Below are 21,929 nucleotides of genomic sequence, written 5' to 3'. Positions count from 1 at the left end.
CACACGTATCGATGCCTCACCCTGTATGCAAAACACCAGGGTGGAGGTTTATAGCTGGGCATCTCAAGATGAGAGCACAAACCTCTAATCAAAGCTATCCTGCGTGGAAATCTTCTGTTTCAACTTCCACACATCACGTTTTTTTGTTTTTTTTAAGGTGACCTTTGACATTTTAAAACCATCATTACCTCCACCACTAAAGGTGGACAACGGTTGTGTTTTCACCCCAATCTGTCTGCGAGTAGGATATTTCAAAAAGTTGTGGACGGGGATTACAACAACTTAGTGGATGAGTTGGTGAGGTGCCAATAACAAGCAGATTAGATTTTCGTAAAGATACGGGCGCAGCTCCGGCCCATCAGTGGGATATAAAACGTAAACTATTCAGCCTGGTGGAGGTATGTGCTCTAAGTGACGTTCTATTTTGGTTAAGTTTTGTATTTATCAAATTAACTACACCTTGTTGTTCCTAACCGTGCTGTTTACGGTGTCATGAGATTGGAATAAAAATGGCAAACTACCCGGTATATTCTCTAACAGGCCAGGGAATGAATGTGGCTCAGGTAAGCACAAAATGGCCCACTCTCTTGAAAGGTACTGGGTTAGTAGGATGGCCAAGAAGGTATGCACACTTGCCTCCAAGATGTCTAACCTGGGTTCGAATTTTGGCCCAGCTATAAAATGTGTCATCCTGGTGTCTTGCTGGCATGGCAGGGCGAAGCATCAATACGTGTGCTGTCCCTCGGATAGCCGTCAAACTGGGCATCCTGTTTGCAACCATTAGTTGGTAGACAATAAAGCTTGTACGGTGTCCTTTGCAAAGTGTAGGCAAGTTATCGCCGGCATCCTGAACAAATATTACAAATTCCTGTCATGACCTACAAAGGGCACTGCATCATCAGCACAGCAATGATGCAACCTGCAACCATAAGGGTGAATTAAAAACAAAGGAATGAATTAGAAAGGTACCATGGGATATTTTGCATCCACCAATGAATATGATCAGGCAGGACACCTGGGCCTCACCACCCATTGATGAAACACCAGGATGATGGTTTACAATTAGGTCAGGGCCCAAATCCAGATGGCCAGCTCCAAGGCAAGTGTGCTAACCTCTGAGCTATCGTCCCAGCCCCACATATGACAGCTTTAGCTTTGAACAGCACAAAGACAACTTTATATACAATTCATTTTGTGTTGTCAATGAGCCACTTCCAAACAGATAAATGGCCTCCCCGTTTGCCGTTTTACTCTCAAATTCAAGCAAATTGAGATCAATCAGACTCCCAATTAAAAACTTAACCATCCCTGGCCAAATATGCCAGTTACTTTAATTGATCACAGCACACGACTAATCTGAAGGCAAATCGAGGGAACTATGACTGGGAAATAGAGAATGGCAAACTGGGTTAAGATCACTGGCATTTTCTTTGTTTATTACAAAAAAAATGATTAAATAGTGCACTTAAAGTAAAGAATAACAACAACCAGAAAAGGACAAAGAGTGGAAAGGCCACGTGATACAGGTTTACAGCATCACACAGTCATTTTACAGGAGATAAATATACTCTGACAAGTGCAAGTTCAAAAACCAGGAAAACACCTCAGAAGGTAAGCGACAATTTCGTTAAATGGAGGAATAGCAAAAAGATAACTTGTTCAAAAAAAATAAAAAAGGGGGGGGGGGGTGGGTGGGGAAACGACAAATTAAAAAAAACCCCAAAACCAAAGCCTTCATTCACGCAACGAGATTTTCTTCATTAACCAAAAGGAATGGAATCAAGTGTTTGGGGGACACACACTCAAACAATCTCATCCACGTCCCCTCTGGCCCACCGGGGTGACGTTAGCAGCAAACAGTTGGAGTCACTGCTAGCATTGCACAGAGCACAGTCCAGTTCCACAATTTCACCGTTTCAGGAAAACGCCCCGTAGTCGTTCATGCAAAACAGGCACGCGGAGATCCGATGGTCCATATAATGGAATCTTGGAGCTCAGCAGCAACGGCTGCTGCTGCTTTCGAGTTGCAGTGGCCGGAGCTTGAAACTCGGCCGGTCGTTTGTACAAGGTTCCACACAAGGAATCTTTTTACCTTGAGACAAAAAATTTTTTTACTTTGAATTGAACACAAAACACTAAATTCAGTCAGCATGTCAACATGCAACTCAGTGTATCAATTTCCAACTAATGTGTACATCTCCTAAAAATATATCCAAAAAAAAAAAAAAAAATCAAGAAACACGTCATGCATAGCACAATACTTGTGAAATGCAAAGAAAAAAAAAACGATGCCATGGAAACACTAATTTGGCAATTTCTAAAATTTGACCTATCAATAGTCCATTTGCCAGAGAAGTAACCTTGTTGTCCTCAAAAGTGAATGGTTTTATGGTGGTTTCTTGTTCACAGGCATGCATAGACAAAATTAAGCTTGGTAGCCCGGATGGCAACCATGGGGAAATCTGTTATTTTTGCACAAATACAAGATGGCCGTCATCGACCGGGCTGAAAATATAACTTTTCAGGTAATGAACTTAAAATTACACATGAGACATCTTTTCCATATAATTTTGGCACAAGGAATCGATATTTAACCTTATTTTTGTGATTAGAAGTAAATTTTAGGTCAATGTTCGAGTTCCTGGCAATTGTTTGCCGTGTGAGATACATTTTGAATGACAACAAGGTCACTATTCTGACAACTGGACGCTCACATGCGACATTAATGCGAGTTACTAATTCATTGTTTTGTTTTTACAGATATGGCTGATTCAAGGTGCATTCTTCCCGTGTGTCTTGGTGGAGGGGAAATGAAGAAATTCGCTGATCAAGGGATCAAGACATTGATCTCCTGTGCCAAAGCCCGTGGAGATGAAGAGCTACGTGCAAAACTACAGGATATTGTTGATGGTGGTGATGATGCTATTCGCATAGAATGTCACAAAGGATGCTACTGTACTGGCACATCAAAACAAAAAATTGAGACACTTCGTAAATCACAGAAAAGAAAAGCTGAAGATGATTGTGTTACAGTGACAACAAGATATCGCACACAGGCAACAGGCAGTGGTGTGTTTGCTTACAAACGTGACTGCATTTTTTGTGGCAAAGAATGTTTACCTGTTGATGACAAACATCCAGAAAGATGGGATCGTGTTCGTCAGTGCCTGACTGAAGAACGTTTTGACAAGGAAGGTAATCCCATCCCAACTATGAAAGATGCCATCATTAATGCTGCTGAGCAACGTAATGATGAAGTAGGCCAGAACGATCAAGTTACATATTGCATATTTGGTTGATCTCCCTGCGGCTGAGTGCAAATACCATGTACGCTGTTATAACAGTTTCATGACAGTCCCGAAATATGCTGATTTGCCAACTGGTGTTGCAGAAGAAAGTGCCCTAAAGAACGTCATAGAGCGCATGAATTGTGACAGCTCAAAGATGTGGAATAGTGTTGAACTGCATTCCCTGTACTGTGATCTTGGTGGCAAACTCACTCGACGTGACATGTTTAGCAAACTAACAGACCGCATGAGTTAGGACGTTATGTTAGTTCGGGTACATGGATGTGCTACCATTGTTGGTTTCCGTGAGTCCATTGCTAACCATCTGAAAATGGTTAAAGTGGATGATGCAGATGAGAGGAGTATTGATTCTGTGGTAAGGCAGATCAAGAAGGAGGCACGCTCAGTCAAGTACAACAGTGCCAATTATGACCTCTCAGAATTTACACAAGCCAACACAATCAAGGCAACAAGCCCAACTTTACTGAGGTTGATTTCAGACTTAGCGTCTGGTGGTGAAATGACCAAGAAATCTCTGAGCCTGAGCCAGTCAATTCAGTCATGTTACAGGTACCAGAAATCAGACAACATTAGGACTGCCTGTCAAACTACTACACCGCCATGGCAGTTCTGATCTTCTAAAGCTCCTCCATGAACATGGGTTCACAACATCATATGATGAGGTCCTGAGATTCAGGAAATTCGCTGCTCATTTTCTCGGTGACAATGCTCAGCTTCTCCACCAATTCATGGGTTTGAGTAGAACTGTTGGCGTGATTTTTGCCTGGTTTGATAATCTTGATCTGCAAGTGTTCACGCCTAATGGTCGGCGTACTGCTCATGTCCTCTCACATGAATTTCAGCCACCCCATCCTTTAGGCATTCTTGAGTATGGGCATGCTCACCCAGGGAAGAGCGACCTTATTATCCCACGACTGTCTAAGAAAGCTGCCCAGTCTTGGACAAGCAGCAGCTCATCAGGGAGCCTTCCTCTGCAGCACTACACTGGGCCATCCAAAGTGAACCCCCCGGCTGTGGATGCAACCTCTGGATTCTTCGACCAAGAAGTGTGTGCCCGGCAAGCTAGTTTAGCTGCTGCACAGGAAAAGGACATGAAGTGGCTAAACACAGTCAGCACACAGGTGAACGCCATGGAATGGGGTGGGTTCAACAACCAAGAAGCATTCACCAGTCATGCAGAAAAAAAGCCAGCAAGTACCTACATGTTCGGACCCCTTATTGATGCCAAAGCTTCTCATCCAGACACTGTAGTGACTTCACTGGAGTATCTTCAGAAGTCATTGACTGATATGGGAATGACTTATGTCCACATCTCTGTGGATCTCCAGCTCCACATGGTGGCTTGCCAAATCAAGTGGCATGGCGTTAATCGCTTTTAAAATGTGATTCTGAGGCCTGGGATAATGCACACTGTGCAGTCCTTCTGTGGTTGCATTGGCAAACTCATGCGTGGGTCTGGTGTTGAGACTCTCATCAGTTCAGCATTCGGGGGCCTGGCAGGAATCATGAGTGGCAAGTCCTGGGTTCAATCAATGAGAGCCTTCCGGATGGTTTTGACTGCCCTTCTCATTTCCTTCCTCACCACTGGCCCCAAGACATTCCAGGAGTTGTGCAGCTACCTTGAGACATGCAGACAACACCCAACTGGGAAGCACTGGGTTGATAACTTCATCAAGCCAACTCTGCTTGTTCATCAACTTCTGTGTAGTGAGAGGGAGGCAGACTTCCTGCTGCAACAGCTAACACTTGAACGCATGCTTCCCTACTTCTTTGTTGCTGGTCACCATCACTATGCCCCGTTACATCACCCATCACCTTCTGGAGATGCGCTATCTGCTGCCACCAGATGCCAAGTCAGAGCTCATATCAGGTGCTTTTGTGTGTCATCACCAGGAAGGCATTTGGAATGGTGTGAGCTCTGATCAGTTCGGTGAACAAACTGCTATTGGAATTGGCAAGGGTGGCCTCAAGGGTATGACTCTTTCTCCAGAGATGGTAGCAGAGTGGATCGATTCCTTTCCTGCAACTGCCTACATCTCAGATACAATGGAGCATATCTACCCTGACTCCTCAAACAAGGACAATGAAGACCAAGTAAGAGAAAAGGACACAAGAATCGGACCACGTCACAAGGAGGAGGGGAAGAAGAGGAGAGAACTTAATGCAAATGATAGGTGCCGGATTTTACTTGAATTGTCGAATGTGTCTCATCCTCTTCAGAATCACTCACCACATCTGTACAACATTGCCAATGGTCGAATTGCTCCCCGAGTAGCTGAAATGAATGTTGAGGATTCCGTGGTTATAGGTCAGAAAATGGTTGCAGAGTTCCATGCATCCCTTCCAGGTGGATTCCATGCAACCATCTCATGTCCCATCAAGACAATGGAGCACTTACAGAAAGGAGTGAAAATTAGGGACAAGACGATCTTTGATCGAGAAACCATCTTCCTCAGGCTGCTGACTGTTGGACAGCAAAAACAAATGGAGCTAGGACCTATCTTCCAGTTTGAGCTCTGCGCAGTACCCCCCTCACTGATTGATGAATATGGATGCTTAAGGAAAGGCAACAAAGCACCACTGGCACACAAACTCTGTGTTCAGGCACAACAGCTTCTGCAACCAGATGTTACCATTGTTGACGCGAGCCAACTTCTCTATCATATTGTCTGGCCTTTCAGGGGAACTGTGTCAGTCTTAGTTGAGTTCATCAAGACAAGGCTGTCTACCATTGCTGGTCAGAAGATCTTGGTCTTTGACAAATATTATGATGTTTCTGCAAAGGACCATGAACAAGTGAGGCGTGCTGGCATTGGTTCCATCAACTATGACCTCACAATAAACACACCCCTGCCTCGTCGAGACGCCATCCTGAAAAACAAGCAGAACAAGTTGCAGCTGTCCAAGGTTTTGAGTACCTATAACTTTGGTGAAGGAGTTACTGTGGAGAGCCGTAGTCATGGTGCGTTCAACCATGATGAAGCAGACATTACAATGATCTCACACCTGCTCATGGCTGCTGAATGTAATGCAAGAGTGATACGTATCCTCTCTGATGACACTGATGTTTTTGTATTGATGGTTTACTGGGTTTACCAGTGCAACATCCAAGCCACAGTGCAGATGGAAATGTGGGATGGAGCAATTTGGGATATCAACACCACCTGTGACCATCTTGGCCCCAAGTGTCTGCAGCTTTTGGGAATGCACTACATCACTGGCTCAGATACCATGTCATACCCAAACGGCAAGGGCAAAGTGTCAGCTCTGAAAACACTGAGATCTGGCAACTTCCCTGGTTTGTACTCCGCACTTGGCGAGCTGAACGCAAGCCACGAACAGCTCATGGAAGCAGGGCGGACATTCTTCTGTGCCCTGTATGGTCAGCCAGAAGGTACCACGATGAGTGAGATGAGGTACTATATGTACACAAGGAAGTCTGGCAAGCCCCTCAGGCTCGTGGCATTACCTCCAACTGAGATCAATCTCTTCCTACATATTTTGCGTGCACATCTACAGACAGTACTTGCAAAATCAGCTGATCAGCAGGCCCCACCTGAACTTGTCATTACAAAATATGGATGGGACATCAGAGATGGAATCCCAGTGCCAGCAACTTCTGCTACTCCACCAGCCCCTTTGGACCTCATGGATGTTGTGCGGTGTGGTTACAAAGCAGAGGGGAAGGCCTGCAGTACTGCAAGTTGCAGTTGTCACCATGCAAAGATTTCCTGCATGCTATACTGCACTTGTGGTTGCAGTGACAAGTGCTTCAACCCACACAAGACTGTGGAGGACAGTGAAAGTGAAGTGGAAGAAGGGAGTGTCGAAGCAGAACTGGAAAGAGACGAGGATACGGAAGGGGACGAGTACAATGAATGGGAATGAACAATACGTAAGTTGTCTACTCGGCTCTATGTCCTCTGTTCCTAAGATGTCCAATATGATGACATGACAATGTGTATGCTTTCTGATTATCAACATACTGTTGTGAACCATTCATGACTTCACTTTTGCATTGGTGTTGCATAATTTTCAGCAGAAAATAGTCATGGACATTTCATGTGAACCTCTATTTATTCCTGAACGTAAAACATAACCCCAAAATTGAATTCCTCATGTCAAAATCATATGGAAAAGAGGTATTACACAGGATTATATGTTGACCGATTAAAAACTTAGCCTCATCGTCTGACCTGTAGCGGCCATCTTGAATTTATGCAAATTACAGGAGTTCCCCAAGGGAGCCACCCCGGCAACCAACCTGAATTTTATTAATGGACCCATGTTAGTCCATAACAATCATAAAACCATACATTTTGCACATCAACAAGGTTGACAATGGAACACATAATAACGGCAAATGGACTACAAGTGTTTTACATGATTTTGACCGATCAAATTTGGCTGAGAAATTTTCTAACCAGGTTCAAAACCCGTAAATATAGGTGTTTTACATGATTTGTCAAGCCTTGACCATCATCATAGTCATCATCGTTTTACGGCCGTTTCCATGCTTGCATGTGGAAGCCACGGTTCACCTAATGGCTGCTTTCCAGGCTGCATGATCCCTTGCTCGCCCTCTTGTTAGGCCTTTCACTCCAAGAACATCTCTCAGCAACACATCCCATGTTTTCCTCAGACGGCATCGAGCTCTCCTTCCATTCACATTCATATTTATACACCTCTTCACAGAGCTGCTCACCCCAGTCCCATCCACATGTCCAAACCATCTCAACCTACCCCTACGCATAACCTCACGAATGCTTTCTACACCTAACCCATCTCTTAATTCCACATTTTATTTCCTATCCTTCAGTGTCATATCACACATCACAAAATAATAATAATAAAATCACAAAAAGTCCCATTTGATTATAATGGGGGAAAATTGTCATCATGAAAACCATTGACATGTCCAAACAGCGAAATTGATGGTTGGTTTTTTTATGAACCAATTCATCAAAAACCCAACATGCAAATCCTGTTCAAATATCAAGTCAATCGGATGAAAAGACTTAGAAACTTGATCTTGAGGTCCAAATTTTTGACCCTTGACCGCTTGAGAAAATGGCTGACCAGAGGTGATGAACCATTGGCTGATATGAAAGCGCTGGTCAAGTATAAGATAGTGACACAAACCGGAAGGCTCATCAATGACTGTGCCAATTTATCTCAAAAAGTACATCAGGAACCATGACCTTGCGTTGACTTCAACCTCACAAACAATATTGTTCTAGCTTTTGACGAGCTAGCTCTACCAGTTGGTTCAGTTTCGTGAAGAATTGCGACATCTTGGCGATTGACAGACAGACACTCGGGAAACAAATATCTTACATTAGTGAGTCATCACTTTTGATGAATATCCCCCCCCTTCGGTGGTGTGCTCACTAAGCATTACGTGTTGTGCGATGGCTGTGTAGTCCAATGTGGGACCCACAGCATCCACCGCAAACATTGCAGGTGTAAGCTGTTCCTTGCGGAGGTAGACGTTGGCAGGTTTTCCTTTCTTGCCTCCGTTGTCTCTTGACAGCAAGTCTCCCACATTCAAAGTAGTCCAGGCCTTTGCGGCCTGATGTGCCATTCTAGTCGCCACCTGGGACCAAGACTTGAGTGCAGACTTAAGGACATCCCTATAACGCTTCCTTTGTCCACCACCTGACTGTTTACCAAATTCAAGTTGGCCGTAGAAAAGCACTTTTGGGATTCTATGGTCTTCCATATGCGTGATGTGTCCTGACCAGCAAAGCTGGGCTTGCATCAGCGATCTAGGATTGAGGTGTTAGGTATTGTCTTGCGCGGTGATGCCAAAAATCTTACGAAGGCATCGCATATGGAATTGATTGAAGCATTTGATGAGACGATAGGATGTCCAAGATTCGTATCCGTACAGAAGTGTTGATAGGACAACGGCGTGACAGACACAAATCTTGGTGTCCAGGCGAATGCTATATTCATACCAAAGGTGATGCGTCACTCTTCCAAAGGACACACATGCTTCACCGAGACTTGATGTTACTTCGTCGTCAATCATTGCATTTTGGGAGAAGACACCTCCGAGGTAGCAGAACTTATCTACAACTTTGAGTGGCGTGTCATCGATGGTAATGTATGGGACAGTTAATGCACATTCTGGTCTCGGCTGAAGCATAGCCTCTGTCTTTTTGAAGCTAATCGTAAGGCCATAGCGTTGAGCATATTGCGCAAGGAGTTGACAATAAATTGCATGTCTTCGAGATTATGACTGAAGAGTGCGCAGTCATCGGTGAAAGCAGATCACGGAGCAAAATTTCCGTGATTCTAGACTTGGCCTTCAGACGTTGCAAATTAAAGACACTACCACCAGTAAGAAAATGGATCATCACTCCCCGGGTGCAATCTTCAAAGGCATCATGAAGTATAGAGGAAAACACAAAGCTAAATAATGGGGGAGCTAGGATACAGCCTTGCTTTGTGCCGTTGGTAACAGGAAATAGCTCAGAAGTGCATCCACTATCCCTCACACGAGCAACCATGCCATCATGGAAGGATCTCATGATGTTAACCAACTTAGCGGGACAGCAGACTTTATACAGTAGGTTCCACAGGCCTTCTCTACTGACCAGATCAAACACTTTTGTAAGGTCGACAAAGACCATGTACAAGTGGCAATGTTGTTCTTGACTCTTTTCCTGGAGTTGACGAGTGGAGAACATAATATCGGTCCTGCGACGTCAATCACGAAAGCCACATTGGCTTTCTGGGGTGATGTTGGCAATTGTTGATGACATGCGATTAAGAATGAAGCAGGCAAGTATTTTCCCAACAATAGATATTCGGGCCACGCCACGGCAATCGTCAACACACAACCTATCGCCTTTGCACTTGTACAGGGGAACAATCGTGGCATCTTTGAAGACCTGGGGTACCGACACCTCACTCCACATGGTGATGTAGAGTTGGGTCAGTCGGGTGAGTAGGTTGGTACCACCAAAAATTTGAAAACCTCGGAAGGAATGCCATCATTGCCAGGGGCCTTTCAAGATGACATCTCATTGACAGCTCTGGTGACCTCTATTTTAGTCGGAGGGCGTGCAAGGTCTTCTTATATAGGCCGCTGGGGGAGAGTGTCAATGGCCGCATCCGAGATGGTGGAGGGGCAATTAATGACACCATTAAAGCGTTCAACATAGCACTCCAGGATCTTGTTTGGATCTGTGAATAGGTGCTGGCCATCGGAGCTCCGGAGTGTGGCGATACCATGAGCAGATGGTCCATATACTGCCTTTAGACCAGCATAGAAGTGTTTGAAGTTTTTTGTATTGGCTGCCACCTGGATTTATTCCGCTCTTGTTGCCCACCAGCTGTCTTTCATGGAACATAGTCTTGATTGCGTGAGTCTCCTAAGTTGTAGGTAAGAGGAGTGTTTACTCACTGAGCCTCTGTCATCAATCCAGCAAAGATGAGCTGCATGCATGGAGTGAAGTAAACTTTTGATCTGGGAGATGTTCATCTAAACAGCCTTTGTGACCGCTTAACGAAACCGAGAGTTAGCAGCTGCACTGAAGGTGATGTCTTGTAAAATGTCCCATCCCACTTCAACGTTGGTAGTAGGTAGACCCTATTGTTCCAAGGTGGCACTGAGATGGTGTTGAAGCTGTGATTGCACATCACTGCATTTAAGCTCTTGAGTGTTTAGCTTTGTAGCAGGCTTAAGACGTTGCCTTTTCATAGGAGGCTTGATCTTGAGTGACATTGTACTCCTGACAAACCCGTGGTCTGACCTAAAGTCGTGTGGCACGTGTGTTCTTAACATCATGGCATTTGTGTGCTTAACATCATGCCAGTCACGTTGCCTGATGATGACAAAGTCGATGAGGTGCCAATGTTTAGAACGGGGGATGCATCGATGTAGCTTTATATTCATCAGCTTGTTGCAACAAGGAGTTTGTGATGACGAGTTCATTAGTTGAACATAGCGTCAGCAGCAAGGTGCCATTGGAGTTCTTTGCCGATGCCGTGGTGTTCGATCACCTTTTTCCACACAACATAATCACGTCCCACTCGGCGGCTGAAGTCCTCCAGCAAAATAAGCTTGTCACAATGAGATGTTGACTGTATAACTGCTGAAAGGTCATCGTAGAATTGCTCTTTGACCTCGTCTGTGTTTGTCATGGTCAGAGCGTGTGTGCTGACGACGGTAGCAATAATGTTCATTGTCAAGTTTGAGTCGCACAGTCATGAGACGTTCACTTATACCAGTTGGGACGGCATCGATAACATTTATATGTTTGGTTTTAATCGCAAAACCAAAACCTGCTTGACAAGACTCACTTTCTGGCTTGCCGCTCCAGTAGAACTTATAGCTGGAGTCTCGTTCGTCGAAATGGGATACACCAGGTAGACGAGTCTCACTGAATGCTGCAATGTCTATCCCATAATCGCTCCAGTTCACGGCCGTTATTGGCCGTTCGACGTTCAAGGCGACGGCTGCCATAGTCTTGCAATGTGCGCACATTCCAGGCACAGAAATTTAACGTCTTTATGTATTTACATTTGTTGGGCTTCTTGTTATTTGTCAATTTATTTTTAGTTGACGTTTCTCGACTGCAGAAATGGATGACCAACCTGCCAAGGTAGGCAGGTAAGACTAAGTGGAGCAAGCTTTCTTTGGGGAACCTTTTATATCGCCTTCTCCATGTGGAGAGAGCAGTGCTCCCCCAAAAGAGGGCTGCTGTGACACCCAAGCAGGATACGAATGTCACGGTTGCTCCTCATCAATGACGAAACAACCATCACACTTGGACTGCCATACGTGTGGACTTGTGAGTAATGACTCCCAGCAGCATCCTCTGCCTATCCCCAACATCACTCCTCCCTCACTGCAGGACTTGGATAAAAATAGGTGGTGAGTTGGTGAGCAAGGGCCAATGAAGGGAAAAATAACCTGCACAAAGAAGCGATGAAGTTGATAAAGGTGTGTGCCATCCCTCTCCCACTCTCTATTCTAATGAGCATCGTTGGCTGCAGGTGCAGTGAATGCAACGTGAAGCCTGATGTGTAGGCACAGCAGACGGGCCAGGGTGTCGGTATGACGATGGCTGTCCTTGATATTCATAATGGAAACAGCTGTCTGCAGATGTTGCACAGTATTGCCTAAATTGGTGCCGCCACAGACTTTCATGGGTACATTTATCCACGAAGTAGCGTTACCCAGGCTAATGACCTACAGGTACAGTTTATATATCTAAGTGCCCTTCTCATAGCCTTGTCCAGGGTAACGGATTTCGACTGCCTTGTGGGGGAAGCCTATTTTAAGCTAAGGGGCCCATACCAGGTACTATCAGCCAGAGCCAGTTGAGCCCAGGACTCACATAAGGCAGGGACATCACTCCATGAGGCAGCTGAAAAACAGCTACCCTGCTACCCGATAAACTGTCAGTATACTATACTGTACTTGCGAGTCATATTTTGCAAGTAAATAAAATATTTGAAGATTGTAAATCAAAAGAATATCAATGACAATGAAATTTATTATGCATGAGAGACTGTATTGGAGGGTTGGGCAGGGATAGAACAAATCTCACAAAAACAAACTCATTACCATGAAAGTGTAACCATCTATGTTTTTAGTACCCTGGCATGAATGGTGTCCCCATTTCAATACAAAGCAGCACTAGATTGATCAGTATTCAAGGGATTCGTACATCGGTGCTTCACATCAATCAGGCCAATCTTCACTCCACCCCTACAAGTCAAGAACAACCCATTACATCATCCAATTTGATGAAAGTTGCTCATATGATCTCCTGCTTGTTCTCTACCACTCCACTGTCAGATCGCTCCGCTCAAAGGCTCCTCCAGGACCTGAGACTTGCAAAGTACGTGGAGGGATGCAGTTGACGCAGATGTTCCACACGTCAAAAACGATGTTTTTGCAATCGAGGGAAATGAGCAATCTTGTCGACACCAGATAATTTGTCAGTATTTTGCAATCGCCAATGAGGCGACCTCCAAAAGGCTTCACAAACATTTGGTTCGACTAAGGGCCTAGCAATATTTTGCCCAAAATGTCGTCTTTACTTTGCATCCTAAGGTAGTAAGCATGCTTTTAGGCTGACAGGATGGCCTCGAGGTATGTACACTCGCCTCTAAGCAGTCTCACCTGGGATTGGTTCCCAATGCAGCTATAAACTGTCAGCCCAGTGTTTCATCAATGCGTGGGTCATCCCTCGGATAGACGTTAAACGGGAATCCCATCCGCCAGTATTCCTTGGTGGACATTAATGACCGCATGGTGTCCTTCGCGAAGAGTAGGCGAGGTATTGCCTGCACAATGGCCAAATTCCAAATTCCTGCCCCAATGAGTCGAACGTCAGGCCTGGCCAGTCAGTTGGGCCAACTTCTCCCAGCCGACCCCCAAGAAAGGTGGAAAGGAAAAAGAAAAAAAAAAAGAAAGCATGCTTTTGTCAACCTTAGGTTGATAAAACCAATTGCTTGAATTTTCTGCCCATGAAGGCAGACTATCTTTGATAGTCTGGTATTCCTCCGTCACGTGGTATGCATTTACATTGTGTCGATTAATGAATCATCAATATTATGGAACACAAAGCACATGTTGCAATCCCTTGGTAGAGTTTGGCTCACTCGCATTCCCCGTTTGACTTTTACAATGGAAATGGAAATGGAAAATACAGGGAGCAGAACAAACTAGGAAAACAAACAAACAAACAAATCACTCGGCATGCAATGATCACCGCAATAACTTATTTTCATTTCAACCTCAACACATTCAGTGTGTTGCACAAACACTTCATTTAATTGATGCAAATTACGCACGCACGCACACACAACCAGCACTTACTGATCTCCTCAAACATTTCTGAGATGTTGATGGACGTCTTTGCACTCGTCTCGATGAAAATGGCGTCAATTGACTCGGCATAGTTCTTTGCCAATTCTGTTTGCACTTCCCTGGAATAACAACAAAGGTGTTTATCAACAAGAGGGAGAAGTAACATTTTAAAAATAATAATTTTTTTTTAAAAGAACACAAATATATACAAGAGCCTTTCCACAGTAATGGGTAACCATTGTGTTACAGACATAGTCCACATTAAGTGTGTCCAGTTTATCTTGCAAATGAGGGGAAATAAAAGACTGACCCCTCCACTACTGGAATCCAACAGAAAGAAGATAATCTAACCCAGAACAATTTATTGATGGGGTGTTCTGTCTTCATTAACAGAAATGGCTCAAAGCCACAAACGTGACTGATCCGCAATCGGAAAGCCAGATTTTTGTACAACTTTTACGGTGATATGGACTTACCACTAATGTTATCCTTTGTTACACATTTGTCATTTAGATTAAGTTATGTTATCACAAAAAACAACAAGACCGTATTTTTAAAGGTTGTGCAGCTTGAGCATTTTGTTTCTTTCATGACGAATTGACCGATAGCATAACGATTGTTACTCTGTTTTCAACCCCCCCAGCATTCACATTAAAGTATATTTTTGGCAAATTCAGGGTGTGGGATATCATAAGTAGTCTTTTTACACATATCTAAACCAGTCTCAATCAAAAACGTATGTGTTCATATAAAACTCTTGGTAAATCTATTTAGTTTTTAATACAACACTTAAGACAAAGGTTTATTCCCATCAGAGTGAATAAAATTTTATCTGCACACTTTAATTTTAGGACAATAGCGGTTTTGCAATAAATAGTATATATCTACATTTATATACACCTAAAAACATGTTAGTGGTATTCTTTGGATACTTTAGGAATTCTGTGATAGCTCCGGAAGATAAGACCCTTAAATGTAGCATATTACTGTGGAACAGCTCATACATATATATATATATATATATATATATATATATATATATATATATATATATATATATATATATATATATATATATTGTTGCGAATTCGCGCCCGCCGGCGTGCGAGCGGCCACGTAACTCGAATCGCGGCACGTCGCCCACCGGACGGACAATTCCGTCATGACCCTCTCGGACTAACGCCGGGAACTAGTCAGGGGTGGGCCTTTCGGCCTCACCACGATCGTGCCAATTGGCCCCCCGCGTGGGATAGGGTTGTTCGCCAAATTCGACCTACCTAAGTACCCACACAGAGGGTCGACTGGGCGATCGCACCTCGCCGCAGGTCGACTTCGGACACGGGCCACTTTCAGCGACCCGTTCCGTACTATCGGGATAACCGAGCGGTGTTATAGTCAACCTCGACGGTTCCGATTAATTTTCGGGCGTTTTTAGCCCACTACCAACCCTTTACGTGAAGTAAGATGGAGATTCAATAAAAGAAAAGACGAAGCGAAACGGGAAAAACAGTTCAACATAATTCACATCGTTTCCGCGGCAAACGGAAAGCACACATATACAATTACAACAATTATGCACCAAAAGCAAATGCAACAAAAGAAACACAATGCAGATCTACTACCGACTACGCGAGCACACGGCAACACTTACACAGTTTTACTTTACAGACGGCGCCGACAACACATATACTCAAAATCAAAAGAAAAAGGGGCCACCCTCAAATACAAGGGGGCAGACGGGTCTGGGGCCGAGACCGCGTCGAGCCTACCCGTCTGGTGATGAGCCGCAAAATGGCGGCGGCGCCCCGACTCCGCGCTCCTCCGCGGGCCTCGCTGGCACTGCCTGGAATGGGGTGGGAACGGGGCCCCCCGTTTCGCACTATCTCAGCGCGGGGGGGAAACAGGGGGGGGTTGTTGATGCTCTGGAGAAAGAAGATAGCTGGCTTGCTTGGGTTCCGCGACGAGCGACTCCACTGCGCCCTTGACCGCGTTCCCGGCTTCTCCTCTCTGCAGCTCTCCGACAGACCGACTCTCCTCCAGACCCGTCTTGACTGCTGCTGCCACACTTCGCCGCCGCCACAACGTGCCCGAGCCCGAAACAGAAACTCTCTGCTCCAACTCGAGCCCGAAACAGAAACTCTTCTCTCACTCGAGCCCGAAACAGAAACTCTTCTCTCACTCGATTCGCCCCGCGCTCGGCGCTTTATAGTCAGCAGGACAAACCATATGCAGATTTTCGGATCAGGATCGGCTCGGGGCGGAGCCACTCTCGCCCATTGGACGGAGGAAAAGTGGGCGTGATTCATTCCTGATCCTCGAATTTGCATATATCGATTCAACTCCGACGCGCCTGGAGGCGGGGCCGAATCACCCCGCGCTCGCTGATAGGACGGAACAGAAGTGGGCGTGAATCATTCTTGATCCGACTTCTCGGAAAGGCCGCTTTTTGCACCCGCTGCTCGGCGCGCGCCCTGTACGAGTTCAGGATCGGTGCCCACAAGCGGTGCGGGAAAGGCCGCAGAAGGAGAGGTGAAGGTGGTGGAGGGTTTATTGTGGCGGTGATGGCCATGGCGACGCTTGGAATGGCGGTGATGCGATGGTTGCGAGAGCGAGTTGTGACGGTAAAGGTCGTGGCTGTTGGCGTTGTTGTTGTTGTGAAGCGGCGTTGCGGTTGGTGGTTGTTGTGTGATGGCGGTTGAGACGTGGTTGGCTCAAAATAAAGATATAACAAAAAAACGGCTATCTTAAAGGGTCGCAGCCCGAATGAATGACATTTATTCCCTCTAAACAACGGGTTTGGGCTAACTACACATGTACTTAGAGATATCTCACCTAAGGGACCTGAATGGTGGTTTGCGAATTTCCTCAACCACAACACTACCCCCTCCCCTTTTTACAGACTCGTCTCGAGTCATCAAATTTTCGTGTGCCATCATGTGTAGTTCTCCCCTAGTACGTTTTACCTACGGATCCCTGAGTGCGACATTCATGGTATTCGTGTCCCCAAAATAAATAACCTGAGGGCTGAGTAACTAACTAAACAAACCCACTCACACGGACGACTTAAATAAAATTCCTGGCGCTAGGACAGACATGCCGGGGGCGCACTCATATGTACAGTACATCTTAACTTACAAATTTTACATGAAACCATGGCCCAGGATCAATGAACTCTGCAAAAAGAAAGCAGTTAGCAGGGAGCCAGGCTGCTCACATGCAGTCTCTGGCTCAAACAATGCAGGTGACAGGGAACGTGGCCGGCTGCTCACTCGCAGTCCAAGGCCTTCCCTTTTTAAATTAACGCAGTGAACCACAACGGTGCATGGGCTGCACAAACGCAGTCTCCGTGCCAGCTCAAGTGGCACACGCAATGAACACAACGGATGGATGGATGGACACAAACACGATGCACGGGCCGCCACTGCAGGCCCGTGTTGTAGCTGCCAACAGGGCAGTTCTTGCAGCTTGCAAACTGTTGCTTTGATCCTGGCGCACATGGAAATGAACAGGGAGGGGGGGGCAAAGCAAAATTGAACGGGGGCTGGTGAACAGGGGCAGTGGGCATGGCAAAGGCGAGCAGGCAACACAGCCTGCAGAATAAGGCCGCTGCAGGCAAACACAGCCGGCAGACGAACTGGCCGGCACAGGCCTTTGCAGTAAACAGCTGCTGACGATCCAGCCCGCACAGGCCTTGCAGCAAAACAACAGCTGCCGATGAAGTGGGCCGGCACAGGCCTTGCAGCAACGCAGCCAGCAGATTAAGCTGGCCAGCCTTTGCCGTTCAGTGGAGGTTGGTGGAGGGAGTGCGGTGGTGCTGGCCACTCGGAAGGCGGGCTCGGACCTACCCTACGGTCTCCCTCCCAACCTATCGCCTTTGCCTGTCACTGTCTATACCCACTCCCTTAATTTGTAAAAAAAAAAAACCAATTTAGCCCCAACTTATTTTTTTGTCGTTTTTATGTTTACTTCCCCACTATAAATCGTCCCCTAACCCCCTTTATCGTCGTTGTTCGGCTAACCTATCCTGTCACCTAGCCTACTCCCAACCCCTACGTTCCCTTCCCGAAGGGGAACAAGGGAGAGCTAGCGTCCTGTGTCGAGGCCCAACGAAGCCTCAGGATGGCCTCCCCAGAGTTCAGCGATCTAACCCAAAGTGTGTCCAGCGGCCCACAACGAGAGCGAGGGGATGGATGGTGCGGAGGGGTACACTTCCTCATCCACCCTAACCATTTAACTGTTAAACTACCCCGGGGCTTTCAACAAGCGCCCCTCGCTTAAACTATTGGTTCTAACAACCCAGATTCCCGTCGCCTGTGTTGGTGTCCTCACAATTTCGGGCCTTGCCCCCCAATTTTCTTTCCGTGCCCTCACACGGTCTCATGGCTGGGACGCATGGCTCCCCTTGGCAGGCACGACCCTCTGCCGATTCTCCAGCTATGGCACCCCGGGCACTACACTGCCTCCGAGCCTACCAGCTCCCTAAACACCGGGGAGTGCCCCCCATGGCACCTCCCCTGAAACGCACACGTGGCAGGGTGGCTTCCCAGGCCCCTTTCCGAGGGTCATCCGTGCCCACAACACTGCCCACACGGCTAACGGCGCCCTGGGCCCCCGCATCAAGCAGACGCACCCGTGCTCACTACGCTATCCCGGCCCCCCATGGGCCCTTGGCCTACCACGGCCGACTAGCCTGGTACCCGGGGTACCCACTCAGCGATACTCACCTTTCGCAGCCACGCTCCCAGCCCGTCAACAGGGCTCCTGCACCAGTCCAAATGGGTATCGAGCCCACATTCCCACCAACAACAAAACGACTTCCATTTGTCAATTTAACTAACCCCCTAACTCACTCTACACTGACCCCGGGGTCCCTTGGGTGGGAGTCACTCCTCCCCCCAATCACTCATCGCACCATGCATTCCCTATTCGCTCCATACACACAGACCCACTGGCCTCACTCACTCATCATGTACTCGTTCCACCTCAACTCACCAACTCCAACACACACACCGCTGAATTCTGCCATCCTAACTACCTCCCCTAACTAACTCGTGCTCCCAACGTCGTCCCTTTTAACACTACGTAGCTAAACTATGTCCCCTCTACACATTCACTGTCAGTCACTGTCTCCAAATGTCCCAAAAATTATTTCCCCAACCTAAATCTGGCTACAATCCCTCCAACTAATCATTCCACGGGCCCCATGAGGACTTACCCCTGCCCCATGGAGCCGGTCTAGCTAAGCTAACCCTTCCCCCTAGCTAGTTTCATCCTGTGCCCAGGTAAGGGGGTCTTCCACCCCTTGCCCGGGGAATCCTGTGCACCCGAAAGTGAGGCTTGCTTTTCTCTTTCCCACATGCGCAGCACCAGCGCGGCAACTCACAGCTCGCGCACTTTGCACCTGCCCGTGACGTCATGCAGCTGCACGTGTACCTCGCCCCTCCTTGGACGGTACCATCGGGCAGGGATACCCCTCCTGCCGGATTCCAACCCCACGTGCAGCCATGACGTCACCGTGCGCATAAAAAAAAAAAACACAAGCCTCACGTCTCGAGGAGTTCCCCACGCGAACACGTGCTTTGCCCGTTGGAGCTTAACACACACGCCCGCGTGGAGAACCCGTCCGGTCCAAATCTGAAATCCTGCCTAACTTTGTCCGTCCGCGGGATCGGCAAATCCACCACGTGCGTTTCCGGACCGGGACTTCACTCCCGCAAGCGAGCACGTGGGGGCCTCGTGTGTTGCACAGCACGGACCTCGCGCTCGCTGCTGGGTGAACCCGGCGCGGTCCCCAAAACAGCTACAGCCGCTACTCGGCTTTCGTTCCTCTGTCGCCGTCTCCGTCGCCATTCAACCCACGCACACCTGCGTGTAACGACGCTCACAGTCCATTCCATTCCATTCACACTGGGAGACGCGGCTGCATGCTCACGCATGCCGACCGACATCTCCCCCACATACCGCTCTCTCACACCCACGGTCTCCCTTGCACTCGGCCGTTCACTCACGCATGCCACCTCCCTCGCACACGTGGCTCCACTCACTCGCGGCCTTCCACTCACTCGTGCCATTTCCCTCACACAAACCACACCACTCACATATGCGGGGGCACTCGCCCGCGGTGTCTCATCCACACACGGCGTGCTGGGGAGCACGCCCTTCGGCACACTTACCACCACACCACTCACACACGGGGGCGCACTCACACCTTGCACCACACACACCGGGACAACCACACTGGGGATTCGTGTCCCCACAAGGGTCTCCGGGGCCTCTATACCCCCCCAAGCTTTCCGTGCACCTGTCCACAGCACCCGTCCCCTCGACCTCGCTCGACACGACTCGCCTCAAAGGGGCATACTCCCTCCCCTCGTTCCTGGAGGAGGCCATCCAGCTGTTCGCACTGGGTCTCTAACCAGTCCACCAGCTCACCCCCATTATCCTCCACCACCTCCGTGTGTGTGTGTGTGTGTGTGTGTGTGTGTGTGTGTGTGTGTGTGTGTGTGTGTGTGTGTGTGTGTGTGTGTGTGTGTGTGTGTGTGTGTGTGTGTGTGTGTGTGTGTGTGTGTTCGTCTTTAGTTTCTTCCACCCAGTTTTCATCGTGTAGTCTTTCCGCTATCGTTCCCATCTCCCGTGTCTCTGTACATTTATTAGTTTCTGTTGTCCCCTCGTGTCTATTAGTCTCTGCTTCTTTCCCTTATCTTTATGTAGGTCAACCTTGCTTTCTCCTTAAGTCGCTCCCGTCCTTCCCTCTGTTTCACTCCTTGCTCTTTCACGATCTCCGCGTACCTCCTCCTTGCTTTCCGTCTTAATTGTTCTTTTCTCTCCCTCCCAATTACTTTCACCTCGTCTCTTGTCTCCCGTGTCTCTATACATTTTCTCTCCTTGTTCCTTATTTCTCTCTCTTCCTGGTTCCTTTTTCCTTCCCATCTGAGTCGTTCTTTCTCTCTGAGCCCCATTAGCTGTTCGTTCTCCCTCCGGAGCTCCTCAATCTCCGTTGACTCCAATCTCGCTCTCCGTTTTAGTTGTTCAATTTCACACTCATATAGTTGTTGTTTTCTCTCCCACTGTTCCTCCTGCTCTTTGTTTTCCAATCTCATTGTTTCTTTCAATTGGCTCATTTCCTTCCTGTGTTTCATTCGCTGTTCTCTCACTACTCTTCCTCGTTTCCTCTCCTGTCCTTCCTTCTCCAGTTTCATGGTTTTCTTCATTTGGTTAATCTCCTTTTTGTGTTTCATTTGCTGCTGTCTCATTACTCTTCCTTGTTTCCTCTCCTGTCTTTCCTTCTCCAGTTTCATGGTTTGCTTCATTTGGTTCATCTCCATTTTGTGTTTCATTCGCTGCTGTCTCATTACTCTTCCTTGTTTCCTCTCCTGTCCTTCCTTCTCCAGTTTCATGGTTTTCTTCATTTGGTTAATCTCCTTTTTGTGTTTCATTTGCTGCTGTCTCATTACTCTTCCTTGTTTCCTCTCCTGTCTTTCCTTCTCCAGTTTAATGGTTTGCTTCATTTGGTTAATCTCCTTTTTGTGTTTCATTACTCTTCCTCGTTTCCTCTCCTGTCTTTCCTTATCCAGTTTCATGGTTTTCTTCATTTGGTTCATCTCCATTTTGTGTTTCATTCGCTGTTCTTTGTCTATCTCCTCGTACTCCAGCCTCAGCTTTTCTTTCAATTGGTCAACTTCGGCTTCATGTTCTTTTTGTTTTCTATTCCATTGTTCCTCTCGTTCTTCCCTCTCCAATCTCCATGTGTCCTTCAATCTCCTGATTTCTCCTTCCTGCTTCATTCC

General features: G+C 47.0%; 1 protein-coding gene across 2 annotated transcripts in view; it reads right to left on the bottom strand.

Annotated features, from left to right (window-relative positions):
• Positions 1-1,409: 1,409 nt before the first annotated feature.
• The window catches only part of LOC147023855 (ras-related protein Rab-22A-like), a 49,896-nt gene continuing 29,376 nt past the window's right edge, over positions 1,410-21,929 (bottom strand). For both annotated transcript variants that reach the window (XM_085889740.1, XM_085889738.1), the window contains exons 6-7: positions 14,152-14,261; positions 1,410-2,092 (exon numbers count right to left, since the gene is read on the bottom strand). In XM_085889740.1, coding sequence (XP_085745866.1) covers positions 1,995-2,092; positions 14,152-14,261 — 208 coding nt within the window. In that variant the 3' untranslated portion in view covers positions 1,410-1,994. The remainder of the gene's footprint in view (positions 2,093-14,151; positions 14,262-21,929) is intronic.

This window comes from Eptatretus burgeri, chromosome 7 (genome assembly GCF_056783735.1).
Source record: "Eptatretus burgeri isolate ZD-2024b chromosome 7, Ebu_testis_v1, whole genome shotgun sequence".
Taxonomy (NCBI): Eukaryota; Metazoa; Chordata; class Myxini; order Myxiniformes; family Myxinidae; genus Eptatretus; species Eptatretus burgeri.
The sequence above is the reverse complement of the archived record's forward strand: the minus strand, read 5'-3'. Positions and strand labels throughout refer to the sequence as shown.